This window comes from Bombus fervidus, chromosome 13, assembly GCF_041682495.2.
Source record: "Bombus fervidus isolate BK054 chromosome 13, iyBomFerv1, whole genome shotgun sequence".
In the NCBI taxonomy this organism is placed as follows: domain Eukaryota; kingdom Metazoa; phylum Arthropoda; class Insecta; order Hymenoptera; family Apidae; genus Bombus; species Bombus fervidus.
In genome coordinates this window covers 11,456,283-11,473,416 of record NC_091529.1, presented here as the reverse complement: position 1 = coordinate 11,473,416, position 17,134 = coordinate 11,456,283, and the positions used below count along the sequence as shown (strand labels likewise).

The following is a 17,134-nucleotide window of genomic DNA, read 5'->3' as shown; positions in this document are numbered from 1 at the left end:
TATATTGGTACGATAAAAGAAGAAGAACAAGTTTAATTTTAAAGTTTAATTTTCCAAAAAGTCAAATGTTTGTAAGAAAGATAAATAGTTTTTGAACGTTGCCGAGACTAGAAAGTAATTGGTCAAAGTAAAGATTAACCGTTAACTACGATTTATCAGCATCGTGATTAATAATAATTTTCGGTTTGACAAAAAAGTTAAACGACCGTGGCAGAAACGTTTCATGCCAAATCAGGCAAATCGTTCGCGAACGTAGCTAATAACGTTGAAGGAAATTATCTCGCTTGCACCGCCCTCGGCATTTTATATAATTTTAAAGGTTGAACCGTAACGCTTTTAAAAGATGGAAAATAAAATAAAATAAAATAAAATATCGTTAAAAATAGCGTTCGAAAACTTTAAGGTTGCTTAGAGGAAGACGAAATATCGTTAGACGTTAAAAAGTCGTAAATCGAATAAACGTAAATAGATTAAACGGAATGGACGATTCTTAAGAAACGTTTTACACGTTTCCATCGAGCGTCCGTCAAAAGTAGCTTTGAAAGGCACGTTGAAAAAATATCGTTGGCGAGCGAGTATCGCAGCAGCGATTTTTTTCGTTGCATCGTGAAATTTTCGGTAATTCGTTAAACAGAAATTGCACGACTTCGTGGTGGCCGTTTGCGCGAATTAATCGCGCGAATTTTCCTTGCTAACGTGAAAATGCAATTTGGGTCGTGACCTCGCTGACCTATATGGCGTGTGTAACGAAGCTTCTTCGGGAAACTCGCGTCTATTCTTTATTCTTATTTTTCAAATACGCTGTATCGTTGTTTCGCATGGCCGATTTGTTAGCGGTAACGTGGCCGAAGATCGTTTTTCGGTGGAAAGAATTTCGTGGACGAAGCGGAAAGAAGACAAATTGTCCGAACATTGTCTCGATCAACCACAGGGTGGTCGCAGATCGTTCGACTTCTTAAAACGTAGTTCAACGCGATATTACGATAATCGTTTTAATTTACCGCAGCATCGGATGCGGTATGTGGGTTACGAGCTCGTTAACCTAGTCGTTGAGACAGAGATTCGGTTAACTCGCGCAGAGAGCTGCGTGAGTTCTTTCGAGATCGATTCGTAACAGCTTTCGACCCGAATTCCCAACCACGTGTTCCTCTCCTAAGAATTTTTCCCACCTTTTTGTCGATCGTGTGTAACGTGCGCGCCAAACAGGCTGCACGTTCCAACATTTATTTCGACTACTTCGTTCTAAACGTTTATCGAGCGATCAGAGTTTGCCAAGTGGAGATATTATGTCCGCCAGAGGTGGACAGACTCCCTCTCTCTCTCTCTGTTTGTGTCGTTTCTGACATCGCTACGTAAATTGGGTAAAACCAAATTTTTTCTAAATACACTATCGTCGTGCTGTAGATCAGCTAGTAGCGTAGATATTTCAAGGCGATTAAAACCGTAATTGAGGACGAGAGCATCCTTTCCGTCTGTCTGTCCGCCTGTTTGTCTCGATCGTTGCGTAGCCTCGAATTTAAACTAACGGTAAAGCGAGTTAACATGCAGCGTTGCAATGGACTAGCGGCGCGACGTGTTGCAACGCGCAACAATGTCAGACGCGAGCCGCCCGTTGTTTGCGTGCAAAAGGAGGGTTGCCTCCGAAGACAATTTGACTAGACGCGAAATTCCGCCGCTTTCTGTCATCGAGAGTATGCTCTGTTGGTTATTCGGCTACGAGTCGATAACTGGCTTGGCCGGACAAGGTGTTCTTAGCGTGGTGCTGCCTGACATTTGGGTGAAACGCGACCCAAATTCCCGTGGAATCGAGGCGGCTGCGCTTCCATGAGAATCGAACGCGAGACAGTTCGAACCGCTTGAAACGTGTAATAACGGTTTCCGTGTATTTTAGAAGCAGCGCTTAGGGATCTCGAGCAAACAGTTGAAAATCTTAATCGGCCACGTGGCAGAATTCGAGGAAATTGATAAACCCGGAACGCCCTGCGCCCTTCTAGTCGAGAGTTTGAAGATAGCGGAGACAGCTAGCGAGCGAGCGAGCAAGTGGAATAGATCGAAGCGTTTGCAAGTATCAGAGGTTCGAAGTTTGAAAGATGCCAGCTACCGAAAGCGTAAATAAGTAAGATAGATCGTATCTAGGTGGATAATATTCATACTTTTCAACGAATGGAAAATTGGGTAAAAGAAATTAGGATTTAGGATGCGATAGACGTATGTAACAGCCATGAATCGCAGACACGAATGCCAGTAGCTATTTGAAATTATAATTAAATGCGTGTTGAGTGTCGCTTAATAGTAAGTTTCCAATTTGAAATTACGATCGATTCGTCTCGTTAGCTATTCGCATAGAACACATGCGCGCTACTCGCAGCTTGCCAAGATGATGCGGACGAAACGAGCAGCGATAGTTTAGTATGGAGAAGTAGAACGTTCGGTAGAAATTGAGAAATCGTGGTGGCCACTTTGTGGAACTCGGATTTTTCAAGTCGAAATTCATACGTTATCACAGTGGACGACACCAACGAAAACTATGCAGCCTTTTAAATTTGAAATTGAAACTAACGAATAATAGTTTCGTTAAGAATTGTACTTAAATTTCGAATGTGATAACTCTTTCGACCGTTTAATTAAATTTCATCAAATATAATTGATTCTCGTCGAAAGAAGCAAAAAGAAAAGAGAGAAGAAAATATGAAATGAAAAGTTTGCTTCGATCAAATTTTCTTCAAACGCGTACTTCCAATTGCAAAATCGATCGATTACCACCGATTATATCGGCAACGAATCTCGACGACGAACCTCGTGAAACAGTTTTATCGAGAAAATAAAGTTCGAATAGTCGAAGAGTGGATCAGCGTGAAGAAACAAGTTCGATGAATCGAATTGCAACGTTCGTAATACGAAGTTTACGCCTTAATTAAAACTGTACGCTCGTAAAAATAATACGCGCAAGTAGAAAAAAGAAGATTTGATTTTACGATATTTTGATTTTCTTTATCCAGTTGGATACCGTTATACCGATGAAAGATGATGGAAGTAAAGAAAGAGCGTTTCTATCATCGATCTTTTAATCGGTTTTTCTTTTTCTTGATTATCCTGATGTATCTTTTTACACCACCGATTCAAGATAAACGAAACAGCCTGTCAAGAAGCTCTTTACCGTCCTTATAAACATGTATTGCTTCGATCGAAATGATTCGCAAGTAACCACAATTATACCCACCTACGCGTTGTACATTCGACGTGGAAATTTTGCTTTCGAACTTGGAAACTACGATTTGGAAGTTTTACCGTCTTAGTTTCTGTTTATAAAATGCTTGAAACGTTTCTGTATCAAGATCGTTAACGCTCGTTGTTTTCTTCTTATTATTCGCATATGGACGAATAAACAAACCCACGGATAACTTTTCTTAAAATCTTTTATTATCAATGCCCTACGCTCGTAGCTTGGCGCATTCTGTTTCAAACGACCATCTGATATATTTATACGTACATATATATTTGTATACATATTTTTCTCCTATATATACGTGCATACACACACACTCACACACACACACACACGCACGCGTATATAACATTATCCGCCGCTACAAGAAAACAGGATGAAACAACGTCACACGCTCTTTCGTACTTTCATCGTCACCACCATCGTTCACCGCGTCTCACCTTAACACGCACGATTACCAATTACGATTAACAATTATCTAATTAATCGAATCCAACTAATAAAATAATTCTTCTTGACCGCTATTGTCGTTTGCCTACTCGAACATCCTGTTCTTTTTCTTTTTCTTTCTTTCTTTTCTGTCTTTCTTTTTTTCCTTCGTTTCCGACCGTTATTTATCGAACGAGGATAAAAACAACGACGAAGCATCGAGTCTTGGTTTCGTTCGATTAACGTTTAAGCGACGATTCATCGATTTCTACGAGGAATTTTCTGGTAATATCGATACTTGACGTTTTCTTTTTTTTTTTTTTTCTTTTTTCTTGCCTTACACGTTGCACGGTTATCGCGTTACATCTCGATTGATCGGTAGATAACGCGATACTGTAAGACGAATTGACGATATTCTGACCCTTTAACCATGTGGCTGTTTACCGATAAAAATACGAAATAGAGGATACGCTTTAAAACGAATGTTTTCGTATAAACGTTATGCTGTTGCATAATAAATTTCTTTCAAGGCAAATGGTCGAATCGATACTTTTTTTCTTTCCTTTTTTCTTTTTTTGGAATTGATCTACGTTGGTCGATTTTGATTCTATAAAATTCTGGTGCCGGTTGCTATTTTGCATAGTTTGACCAAGTTCGTATTCGTAGCGAAAGGTAAAAGACGAAAGATATTTTTCATAGAGAAGAAAAATCGAGCTTTCGTACGTTGCGCTGAGAAAAGCGACACAAGATAGAGTCGACGTCAGGAACATTCGCAAATCACCGACACGAATAACAGGTTGAAGCTAAACAACATGTTGTACGAACGAACAGAATTTTACGCATCGCTTTTAAACCGAATGAGACAAGGTTCCAACGAAAAACGGCGTTAACAACGGCGATAACGGCAACAAGTTGAAAATTAGCAAGAGAAAGACGTTAAAATCGCTGCATGTCGTTATAATCGCGGTATTTCGTAACCTTGTCGTTTCGTCAATATCGTTCTTGCTTTTTGACAAATAAAAGATTATTGAACTTTGATTTTCTTAAACGTAGCGACAGGCGAAATAGGCGAAATAGGCGAACGAATAGGACGATGTTAGAAATTGATGTCGCTAGTATCGATTGCGGAAAATATTCCATATGCGCAACGATACCAGAAACGGATATGGAGATTTTTGTACGCCAGCTTATAATTCAGCCTATAATTCAGTTATTAATACGCCGATTAGTTCGTTTAGAAGAGCGATAGAATTTTTTCGCCAACCTAATTAATGTTACGTTCTAACCTTTGGTATTGCCGTTCCTATTATCTCTTCTGCTATTTATATACTGTATAACGTAATAACATCTCTTTGTTCGAAGATTCGGTCGATTTCGATGATGCTCTCTTACGAATTTGGGCAATCGGAGTTTTACGTTATAATTTTTCCAACGGCCGCTCGAACGAGCATCGTCTATTCCCTACCGTAACAGATCGTTGGACGTAAAATGTTGCGATACCATGGGTGATTTGTACTTAATGATCCTCGAAGAATCCAGAAGATCCAGGAAGAATGAAAAGTGAAACGAAAATTCAGACTAGTCTACTAATCTACAAATATAATCTGCCTTTATTAAATCGAAAGCATGATTCGTGCGTACGAAGCGAACGTGCCTCGTGATATATGTACATATACCGATATTACATACGAAACGAGGGATTAAATAAATATCTTCAAATAAATATCACAGATTATGTATCGTGGAACGTAGCACAGCCGGTTTAATCATCTTTTAAATAGCGAATTACGTACACTGCTGGCTATAGATATTAGGGCATCTATTCGCTACGTTTATCCAACAGCTCTAACAAATTCTACTTTGTCGAATATTTTACAGTAGATTAATCGTAATAGGTAGGATCGTAACGATGTTACTAGACTAGATCTAGACTAGAAAATAAAAGAAATACCTTAGGATGTCCTGATATTACTTACGGCCAATAGTGTCCGAACAACGATATGTCGATAATATACAACGTCGAAGAAAGAGTATACGTTGATTTCACTCTGGTACGAAGATCACGAGGGAAAAAACGCGAAAAAATCACATCGTTTTGGTTTTTCTTACGCGATAGGACAGCTAATCGATCGATCGATCGAGTTCGTTAATTCGGTGTACCGTGAAACAAACGTACGGCAAGTTCTCGGAAAGTGAGTCGACTCTTTGTTTTACGTTTAAGCTTTTAGCGCGAGCGTTAACTTACTCTCCGAGACGACTATATTACCGCGATACTTACTTACGGTAAACGAATCTTATATCGCGCGAAGCTGACTGTTTAATTATCGGGTTTTCGATATTTAACGTCGGAAGCCGTAAGTAAATTTTAGTCGTTACGATATTACATCCTTGGATCGAAGGAATTCTTCTTGGTTTCAGATACGCCTTACTAATACTAAACCTGCTAAAAAAAAGTACCGTTTAGTATACCGTTTACATTTCGCGCGTATTTTAAACATGTAAAAAATTCTGCAAAAATTCATCAAAACTCTTTCAAGTACGTAGCTTAAAAGTATAAATAGACGGCGAAGTTTTATGGATTACGGGAAATTTTGTGCCGCGAAAATGCATAGAAACTGGTCATAAAATTCAAACGTTCGAGAAAGATCGTTCGATAATTTTGCATCTGCGATAATTTTGCAGCGCCAAAGTATCGTAACGATAGAGTAAACAAGATCGGTGGGTCGATGAAATATTCCAGTATACATATATATATATATATATATATATATAGCATTCCAGGGATGAAACATTATTTCTCATTTAGCAATTATTTAAAATTAGAAAATTAAGCGAAACAAGCTTATCGTAATTTTCGTCCGCGTTCTTCGAACTATCTTCGCTTAGCGACGACAGTTTACGAATTTGTTTCGCGTTGACGAACAGCTACATACATGGAAACGCTGTACGATGAAATTCGAAGGGATTGGAATCAGCGAATCTCGACGCACGTAACGAACGGGTAAACGATCGCCGGAAACGCTACCAACTTCTCTCTCGAAGTATTTATCACGAGACAGAGATTTGTTTGTCGTACATGGTCGAAGGGTCACATGCTCTACCGTTTGATTTATCCATTGGTTTCACCAAAGATCGAGCCGCGTTTAAACGGTTGTCGGTTGTTTCGAGCTACGTTAGCCAAAATGATGAAATCGCCGCGTCACGCTTACGGGATTGTTCGACGAAACGAGCTGACTCATTTCCACGATTCCACGTTTATTAGATTCAATAAGTTCGATCTTTTTCCTGTCTTATCGACATATACATTCAGAATATGCGAATCGTTATATAAATTTGCAAATAGGTCTGCGCATCGCGACCCCGCCATAATTAAAATAAAGTAACTTGATATGACGCAGTTGCGCGTCGTTCCTTCTAACAGAAAAGTAAATATACGTTTTAAGCGATCTACCATATCTCGTGTTACTAATATGACCCGAATATGGCCTGATAAGGCCTCAAAACGATTTCGATTAACACGATACGAGGTAATTAACCATTTATAACAAATTTTCATACTTTTCCTTATTTACACATGTAGTTTACGATACCGCGATTCATATGGAAACATTGAAAACATCCTGTATATGTTGGCTTTTGCACCAGCTAATCGTTAGCTGTTTCAAAATTTGCCAATTTTTCATGTGAAATTGTTAAATAGCGGTATAATAATAGGGGATACGTAGAAAATTGGTAATAAAAGAATACAAGAATACAAGAATTCTACAAGGTAAAACGATATATCGTTAACGACTTGCATAGATTTAACCTATTACTCGACCTAACACCCACCTAACGCTATTAGATTTCCACTGTGAGAATAGAAAAAGAGGAAGCAAGTACGTGCTTTAGGTTTGGTAACGTGCGTGCAAATCGACGCACGGACTTTTCAGGCTTCCTTGGCAATCGAAACGATCGGACGTCGCTTTGTCCGTCGGATATTGTACATAATAATTTACATCGTATCGAAATCAGTTTAAACGCGAGCGACCTAGGATTTCGTGGACACGAGATTTCTTCGTAATACGTACGCGATGATAAGTATACTTTTGTTAATTTCAATGTTAGCTCGTGGTTATCGAATTAAAAAGGAAATCGAAAGGAATAAAGATTGATCGTAAGATTGCAAATGGAATTGTCAGGTTCAACGATTTCGATCTTCTTCCTTCTTTCGATCTTATATCGGCTAGCCTCTTAAAAGCTTGCAAATCTTTCTTGCTCGCTAAAATAAAAGCCGGACGGAAATATAGAGATTCGAGGTTTAAATGAAAGTCGATGAAAATAATAAATAAGTGAAAATTTCAACTTTTTTTCGAAATAATTAGAATGGTGCGACGCAGAGAAAATGAAAATTAATAGAAACGCTAGGTTGGAAATAGATCCTTTCGGAAAACCAATCGAGACTGATATTATCGTGAAAATTACCAGTGACTACCGTTTAATTAAACCGTGAACGAACGAAAGTCGAGAAAACTCTGTTGATTGTAAAATGATCGGCAGAACGAAACGGATATCCGCTCCGAATGTCAAAGTTCGGAATCGTATTCTCGCTGAACGAACGTTGCGCTCCGTTAATTTCCTAAATTTGTTTGAATAGAACGCGATGAAACGAAAGCCCGCGAATACCATTCGCACGATCGATGATATACAGGTCGTTTGTTCGGCCGACAAACGTCTCGTACTCCGCGACAAATACGATGTAAAGATATCTTTTGTCGTTCGCAAAGATCCATAATATCGTACTGAGAATGAGATAAGAAAATTTTAGAAATTAACGATCCTATTTGAAGAAAATTGCCTTTTTCTGATTGTCTAATCGCGTTACGTTGGAAATTGCTGTTCTTTCATACGTACAACGTCGAAACGTAGAATTCGGTAATTTAGACGAACGGAAGAAAGATCGTAAATATATCGAAACGTATCGCTGAATTAATAATCATAGTTTTAAGATATTTTAATGCCGAATTTGAAACGAACATCCGTACACTGGTACTTGTTTAAAGATTTACATAATTTAGACGTAGTATAGTAAATATTTGACATTTCTATTCGTGATTTCGACAATTTGTATTTCGCGCAATCGTTTTTCGCTCTCTTGCCGATTCCTTTTATCAGAGACGTGGAATAATTTGTTAATAAGAGCACGTTTTATACTTTTCGCTATTCCGTTTTCCGTATCTCAACGAACTGTGTCCCGCTTTTAACTTTCTTGCCTCTCGATTCGAACAGTGCGTTCAATTCGGACGAGAATTTAACAAACCTCGCTCGATTTATAACCGAAACAAAGTTCTGCCAGAAATTCTAGTTTCAAATAGCGTTGCTAATTGGCTTTTGACGCTGAAGCGACGTTAAAACTAGAGAAGAAACAACCTCGAGAAAATATACTTTATCCGTTTTTTTTTCCTTTTTTCGTGTTTTCAATCAGAAACGATGCTAAATTCTCTTTCGGCATGAATAGCTGCCGACTAATTCCAGTAACACGTAGTAACGCTAGATATCGCTTCTCTCGTCGTTAATGGAATCGGTTATCGGCCTCGATTCGGATACTCTCGATTTTCGACGAAACCAACGGTGTCGTGTCCCATAGGGTACCTTCTACTTGACTTCACTCGGGTCGAAACAATTTGGATTTCGCGCACACCTTCGCACGCGAGTAAAACCTCCGTTATCCGAATGCCGCACAGTTCAAACATTCAATTATCCGAACATTCTATTATTCGAACATTCTATTATTCCAACGTTCTATTATTCCAACGATCGACGTTACCTTCTGTCCTATTTCCTTTGAAACAGAAACCGTATACACAGTGTACAACTGATTTGATCGTAACAGCTGTATGCGTTCGTACTACGTTGACGGTATAATCGTTCTCGTAGCAGATATTTACGCTACCGACAGACTATTTCAAACCATTCCAAATTTTATGCGACTTAAACATTTATCGAACTATGTAATCTCGGAATTTCGTTATATCGGACATTTTTTTTCTTTACAAATTCATCGTAGTACTACTTTTGTACCAGAAATGAAAATATGCAAGTTTTGAGATAAGAACGCTGAAATTTTCCAACTTGAACGATTAATGTGTCGTTTATCGATATTTACGACGCTATTTCAACGCTATTTATTTTCCGATCTTTATCCACCTTCGACGACGAAATAACTCGTCCGAAAGTTCGTCAAAGGTTGCTTCTTTTATCCGCGTTTGCTTTTGGTCGAAGGAAGCAACGTTCGTTTCTTCCGAGTTCGGTCGAATAAACGGCTCATTTTCGCAATCTCTTCGGGGTAATCCGCGTTTCTCTCGCGTTGTTTATCCTTTAATTCCCGGCGTCGACATCGAGCCCTGCTACCGACCACTTTTACACCCGAGGTAATTTTCATGCTCGAACGCGACGTCCACCGACCACAATCTGGCTTTAAGAAACTCATCGTGCGAGCGACACGAGGGTTTCGTCGATCGCTCGAACCGATTAAATCATCCATGCGTATTCTTTGATAAATTAAAATATGCTTTTCACCATAAGTAAAAACAACCTATCGACTCGTCCAACTTTACACTACTTACTCGTTCAGATTCAGAAACTTTTTCGTTCAAATTTCACATCCAGAAATAGGAAACTCTGGCTGAAAAGAAGCGAGTGATTTAATAAAGTTCGTCGGAGAAAGTGGAACGTAGCACGGCCTCTATCTATCGGACCAATCTTAAAGTATTACTGAAATCAGATCATCCATCTGCTCGGGGGGCAGCAGCCTTATTTATGGACTTGATAAACCGCCACGCAGTGGAAATAGACGACAGTGTGTCTGAAAATAGGTTGACCGCGTTGAAGATTTCCTTTCAGGACGTTACTTCGTTCGCAGTTAACGTCTCGTTGGAATTTTCCTCGCACGATATTTTACTTATTACCGCGAATAACGATAAAAGATGTATAAATTCAAAGGCAACGTTGTCGAATACGAATAAAAGAGATACTTTTGATCAGTTTCCACCGCTTGCACCTCTGCATATCGTTTCGAGCTTAGAAATAGATTTATTTAAAATATTCTGTCTTTCGTACTCTGGCATGATAGCGTTTGATTTTAGTCGTGTCCACGGCACCCTGATGCCCCAATTAAAACGCGAAGAAAACATAGCAACTTGAGCTTGAGGTCATCGAGCTTGATCGGAGCGGAGACTTTGATCGCAACCTATCGACCGTATAAATCTCTTAGCAGCCTTTTTCGTTCTTGAAAATAGGCTCGTAACATAGAAACGTTTTGAAAATCCGCTACGATACACCGAATTTCCCAGATTTACGCTAAAAAGTTGTCTTTAGACTGGCGCTTTTTTATCGTTCGACGGATCAAGGTACGCGTTTCGAGGTTCGTCGACGTTGTTAATTGCCGATCGAAGGAGATCGTTTGATTGGCCACCGAGATGCTGCTGCTACTCGGCTATCGTGGCTGGTGATTGCCACGATCAGCGATCGAACGATCCGAGCTTCCAGTCCAAAATCGGTCGGATTCGAAACGATTTTTTCCAGTTCAGAAGATCGTCGAGACACGAACGTTCGATGAACGTTTGGAAAATCAAATGCACGCCTCGATGTGCACATTGGTCATCTCACTGGCTCTCAGTTGATTGTTAACGTGTAGTTCCGAAGACGCGTTACTGTGCACCAGATCCTGCTTGCGATGAGCTTGACGCAGATCGCGAACCGGTCCGATCGCCACGCAACAGCTTTCGAGGGTCTTCCTGAAGGCGGCCCGGAAATCCCGGTTGAAGTAGGCGTAGATGAGCGGATTCAGCGCGCTGTTAAAGTAACCCACCCAAAACACCGCTGCAACCACTGAATCGCTGCTTTCGCAGCTGTCGCACAGAGACGTGATGATGTACCTGTTGACAAAAGGAATAATTACGCGTGAGATTTCAGTACGTAATCGTGATTGGTGGATTTTTGCAGAGTTTGCCTTACCGAGAAACGTGATACGAGATACGAGATACGAAGGGTAAAGTTATATATCTTTACGAATACAAGGAAGAGGGAAAAGAGGTAAAACATGGAATTTTCTTTCTCATATTTTCGAAATTCGTCGTCCCTGTGACTTTATTGTCTCGATCATCTTGCGAATTCGGCAGACGTCTAGATCGATGGAGCAAAACATAGCCGGAATATAAGAGCCGAGGCCGTTTGCACGTACGCTCTCGGGCGTAGTCGCTCGTCACAGTCGTGTTCTTTTTAAACGTGCCACACACGAGACTCGGCAGAGAGTTTGATTACTCAACCGAGTTAAAATTTACGAGAAACTACGTTTCATACTAGCCAGATTTCATTCGTCCTCGTTGAATCGTACCTCGGTGCAATCTCCTGCAAATTTATCTTGATGTTATTTTCTTCCTTCTTTTGGTTCGTTTGTTACTTTTGAATTATCTTCGCTTCTGTCGCGTATCAATATAATTTTCTGTTTCATAGAAACACAGAGAGAGTTAGGAAGAAATTGTTTACACTTTCGTAAAACGAGCAACGCAAAGTAACAAATACAACGAACGTGGTAATCTATAGGATATATTGGAACTCGTAAGAGTTAATAAAAGAAATAGAATATCGAATGAAAAATAAACGAGCGTTTCTGCGTTTATCTTAGTTGAATGAATACGGCGAATGCATAATAGGCATACGTACGTAACCATCCTTGGCTTTCAGTCGGCGTTATGTCATAGATTACGTGATGATAAGGGGAGAGAAAGAGCCAATAACAAGGGCTATGACGAGAAAGCGTAGAGAAAGGAAAAGTTTCCAGACGATTAGACCGTTAACATGCACAGACAATGAACACGAACTCGGTTCGATTCTCTCCTAGGGAAAAAGTCCGACCAGTTGCTTGGAAAAACAATCGACCTTCACCCTTTGTTGTTTAATTTTAACTCGGACTATAGCTAAGCTATACGATTGATGTATCGATCTTACGAATGCAAGGGCAACCGAGCGCGCATGGAAATGTTAGGACCGATCGAATCTGCCTGGCTGTTGGAAACGTAGTTTGGTCGCGCGGGCATTTTAAGAAATTCGCTTGTTCACAAAATATAATGAAAATTACAGGAAATACGGATAAACTGGCATATTGATTTCGGCTGGGAATTTTCGAGCGCGTTCGATACCAGCCGTAATTTGAATCCAAAGTGAGATCCTTCTAGCGATCTCGATGCACATTCGAGGGGAATGGCTTTTATGCTTCGGGGTTTCTTTTAGCCAGCGAAGAAAAAAAGATTTGCTCGTTAAACGACTTCTTCTCCGTGACACCAGAAGACTCCACCAGGCTCTACCAGAGAGCTTTCAAGAACTTTTCCAAACCCTCGGAATCGTCAGCTTTTCATCCCCTTTCTTCTTCTCTCTTTCGATTCTATTCGTCGAGTGCTCGCTTTTCCAGTAACAAGCCGGATCTTCAAGCACCCTGTTCGATGCACCTCGAACGAAATCGCCGCGTTATCGATCTACGTATGTGGAAAGTAGATGGATCGTTCGTTATTCTGCGAATTTACGTATTTCACGTATTCGACGTATTTGTGGGAAAGTTAGGTACGCGAGATATTTAAAGCAAAGTATTTGTCGTAAAATTTCAAAAATGCAAAATTTTATTTCTTCGCTTATATACTTGTTTATTGTCGCCTTAAAAGTCTACATGAACGTCCACGGTCCAGCGATCAAGAATATCTTCGCTAGATAGATTTAAGATCTCTGTTTGGCTTTGGTTCTTTGATTTCCTTCAAAATGTCAAGTTCTATAATTACCGTACAGCTAACTTATTAAGGATTTGACGAGAAATTGAAACTCGTAGATCACGCGTTTCTTACATTTCGAATCCGAGTCGCTCGGATTCCAAGTCTATGCGCAAGAATACATAACGCGAAAAAGTTTCGAAATTTGCACAAATATCGTTGTTATCGACGTTTTAAGTCGTCGTACCGTAAAAAAAGAAAAAGAAGAAGTATCGAAAGTCTTCTGATTTCGAAACGACGGCTTAGGGTTTTTGATTAAGGGCTTTGGTTAAGAAATTTATTCCAAGTTGTCATTATTAGTAAAGAAGATGTAAAACGCGTAAATAAATTACAAATTATTACGTTTGCCTACGTATCGTGCCTACCTACCTACTGTATCGTATTTTTAGCGATCGTTGATGAATTATTCTCTTTGAAATATAGAATAATAATTAGAAAACAAGACGCGTGTTTCGATCGCAACCGTGGCACGCTGAACATCGATAACAAAGTATCGTCGAGTCGTAAAAATCCGATGAAATGGCCGGAGAGGAGCAGCTGAAAGGCGCGGCACAGAATTATTTCGCGGTTGCAGACGAGGAGCGGAGCAGGTGGATGAAAGAAGCGGAGAAAGGAACGAGGATGAGAGAAGGCTGAAAGAACGTTGCCGTGGAACGGGGTCGACAGGAAAATGCCGCGATTTCGCACACTCGGCCACAACTTGTCAGACCGTGTACGTTTCGCTTTATTAACTCGTCCAGCCGCTGTACGCTGTTCACCCCTTTACCCCAACACCGTCCAGCAATCAACGGACCCAAGTCGAATGTCCGGAGTTTGACGCTCCGTTGTTTGGCTCTCCACCAGTTGCCGCAGCATCGACTCGCGGTTGCTCCTTTTTTTTTCTTCGTTTTTCGTAGTAGTCGAAGAATTTCGTTTCCTCCTCGATAAACAGCCTTCTTCGCTGACTAAAAGCATGCAATTATCGAGAGTAAATACGATGCTATCGATTTTCGTCTTTCCTTAAGCTAATATAAGAAATACGACTCACATTGAAAGAGTTACGAGCGCGTCTTTCGACCGCCGATGAAACTAACTGCATCGTTGGCGAAACGGTGCATCTTCGCGAAATATAAAATTGTCGCTCGAAACGAATTCACAGTTTTCTTTGTCGAAAGACGGTGTAAAACCAGCGGAACGTTGCAGTGGATTTTCTTCTCGAAAGAGACAGGCTCGAATCTCGTTTGATCTCTATCGGCGACTGTTACGAAAAACTTTCGTTGTTTCCACGAAACGAGAACGAACGTTTTCCATTAGGCGAAGCGAGAAACTCGAAACAAAGTGGCGCGAAGAAAAACGTTGCATAAGTAGGAGACAAGTTGGACGGAGAGGCTCGAAAGGAGCGTAGCCGGAGGCTAGTGTACAAGAAACCAACGCGATAACTTTCGTCGATTCGACGAGACGGCTGAAAACACCGGGGAAATGAACGTTTGCCGGAAAATCGGGACGATTCTTCGTTCTCCCTCCTCCTGTCGGTTTGAATATGCGAAACGGCTGTTCAGCCGCGATAGTTGCCGTCTATTCGAACGCTTAAAAATCTTGAATACACGGTTAGGTACTCGCGTTAATATTAGTACATCTTTTTTTCTGTGTAAAAGAGTGTAACGTTTAAATGCCTCGTTACCCGATAACCTTGGGCGTCTTATTTTCACGTCGCGCTGATAGTTGGTCACTTGTTTCTGACTGATCCACGTTCCTTAGTTCGAGTTAAAACGTATCTAAAATACATAAAGACGTACGAAGATACGTAAAGATAGTCTTCGAGTATTTGCTAAACGAGAGGAATATCTGTTTAGGAACCAATTTATCATCAATTTGGCAAAACTTATAAAGAAAACTACGCAAGTACATTTTCTTGCGATCGAACGAACTTTATCTAATTTTATCGCAGTCACTTGTTGCGTTGCCGGATCAGCTAAGATCCGCATGATTCATCGAACAATTAGCGACGGGACGATATGTCTTTTTTATTTCGTATCCAAGCGATCGATTTATCTTGATTAAGGAAAATCGAGCAAGCGATTATTATTAGTATTTCGGTATATGTAGCGTGTTTTTATTTAGAACGAAAGGAAGTACGAGGGAAGCTTCGAAATGTTGAAACTCGTCGTTTTGCGAATCATAATTTATGATTATTACTCTTCGTCTGTGTTTCCTTAAATAAGTAATATACGATTGCTCGTAAAAAATAGCTACCGTTGACTCGCCGATGCAATGTGACCAGTAAATGCGCTAAAACTAAGTATCACGGATGAGCAGTTTTAAGAGGTTGATAGCGATACTACGGTATTAGATCTGCCGAATTCGTCGTGGGTATCGAACCGATCGAAAATTTGAGAACACGAATTACCACTCTGATCACAGAATGTAAGAATAACTCGCGAAACCGATAGAAAGGTTAAAAACGCCTTGTCCGAGCTGAAGTAGCTGCAACTTGGAAGCTGAATCTATTGTGAATATTTATTGCCAATTGTGCTACGTATTGCCTTTTTCTTTCTGACATTTGTTTATCAATTACACGGGAAAAAAAAACAAAGTATAACCCGTTGCGTCGAGATCACGCAAAAACTATGCGAAACGACACGATAAAAACCGCCTCCGAAAGATCGTGCCATTACGTTCGTTCTAGAAACAGTGTCTCTTCTCCCTCTGCCCGGTTGAAAGCTACACTCTGACAAACCGAAGAGAGATGGAACAGTGGCACGGAGAACGGGAACGCGCCTAACAATAGAGCTTTCGAATGAAAATTCGATAAACAAAGACACCGCCAGATCTGGCGGCTGGTACGCGCCGTCGCTCTTCCCTCTCCTGTTCCATGATAACAGGCCAGAATATATTTGTCAGCATCGCTGCGACATTTCCGGCATTGCAGCGTCGCTAAATCGTGCCGAAACATGGCCGGGGTATGCGTGCTGGAGAAATTATTCGTGACGTACGGCACGGCGGTAGACGTGACGCTTCTTGGGCCGAGAATTCGACGATACTGATCATTTTAGTCGATGAGAGGATAGCGTCGTAGTCAGGCTGGGAAAATGGTCGTGAAAAACGGACATTAGTCCGTAATTATATATGTAATTAATTAAAAAATATGTAATACATTATAAATGTAAGTAACGAAGAAATTATGGAAAGAATTGAAGGAAAATCGAAGAGCAGCGAAAACAGCGATAGGTGGTGAATCAGAAGCGTTCGTAACAACGGAAACAACCGGTGGATAATGCGCGGCACAACAGACAAACGATCCCGCAGAATTGCTAATCGAAAAAGGAAATTTGGTAATTTGTCACTTCGGGAAGATTGGGAGGATAGACGAGAAGATCGAGAAAAATGTAAGGTAATGTAACAACGCGCGATAGACGATCTACGTTAGTTTGATACGAAACGCAGTTTTAGTCGTTCGACTATCCGATGTAATTCGATCGCATCCAGTTTTACCGTAAACAGTTAGTTCGGACGATCGAGGTCCTAGGATATCTGTCAGGATATGGGAATTTTCCATAGCGGAAAATAGAAGAGAAAGCATTTATCATCTTTTAAAAGATCAACCCGTATTCGATTCCGTTTGGCAGTACTTTTTTCGTTTCTTCAAGTACTCGTAGAATACAAGTTGAAATCTACTTGACAGTGTTCGTTCCCGGTTTGAAAC

The 17,134-nt window shown here is 40.4% G+C and overlaps 1 protein-coding gene across 1 annotated transcript in view; it reads right to left on the bottom strand.

The window, feature by feature from the left end:
* Window positions 1-11,130: 11,130 nt before the first annotated feature.
* Window positions 11,131-17,134, bottom strand: part of LOC139993474 (octopamine receptor beta-1R) — a 46,615-nt gene continuing 40,611 nt past the window's right edge. The window contains exon 3 of the mRNA XM_072015226.1: window positions 11,131-11,571. Coding sequence (XP_071871327.1) covers window positions 11,265-11,571 — 307 coding nt within the window. The 3' untranslated portion in view covers window positions 11,131-11,264. The remainder of the gene's footprint in view (window positions 11,572-17,134) is intronic.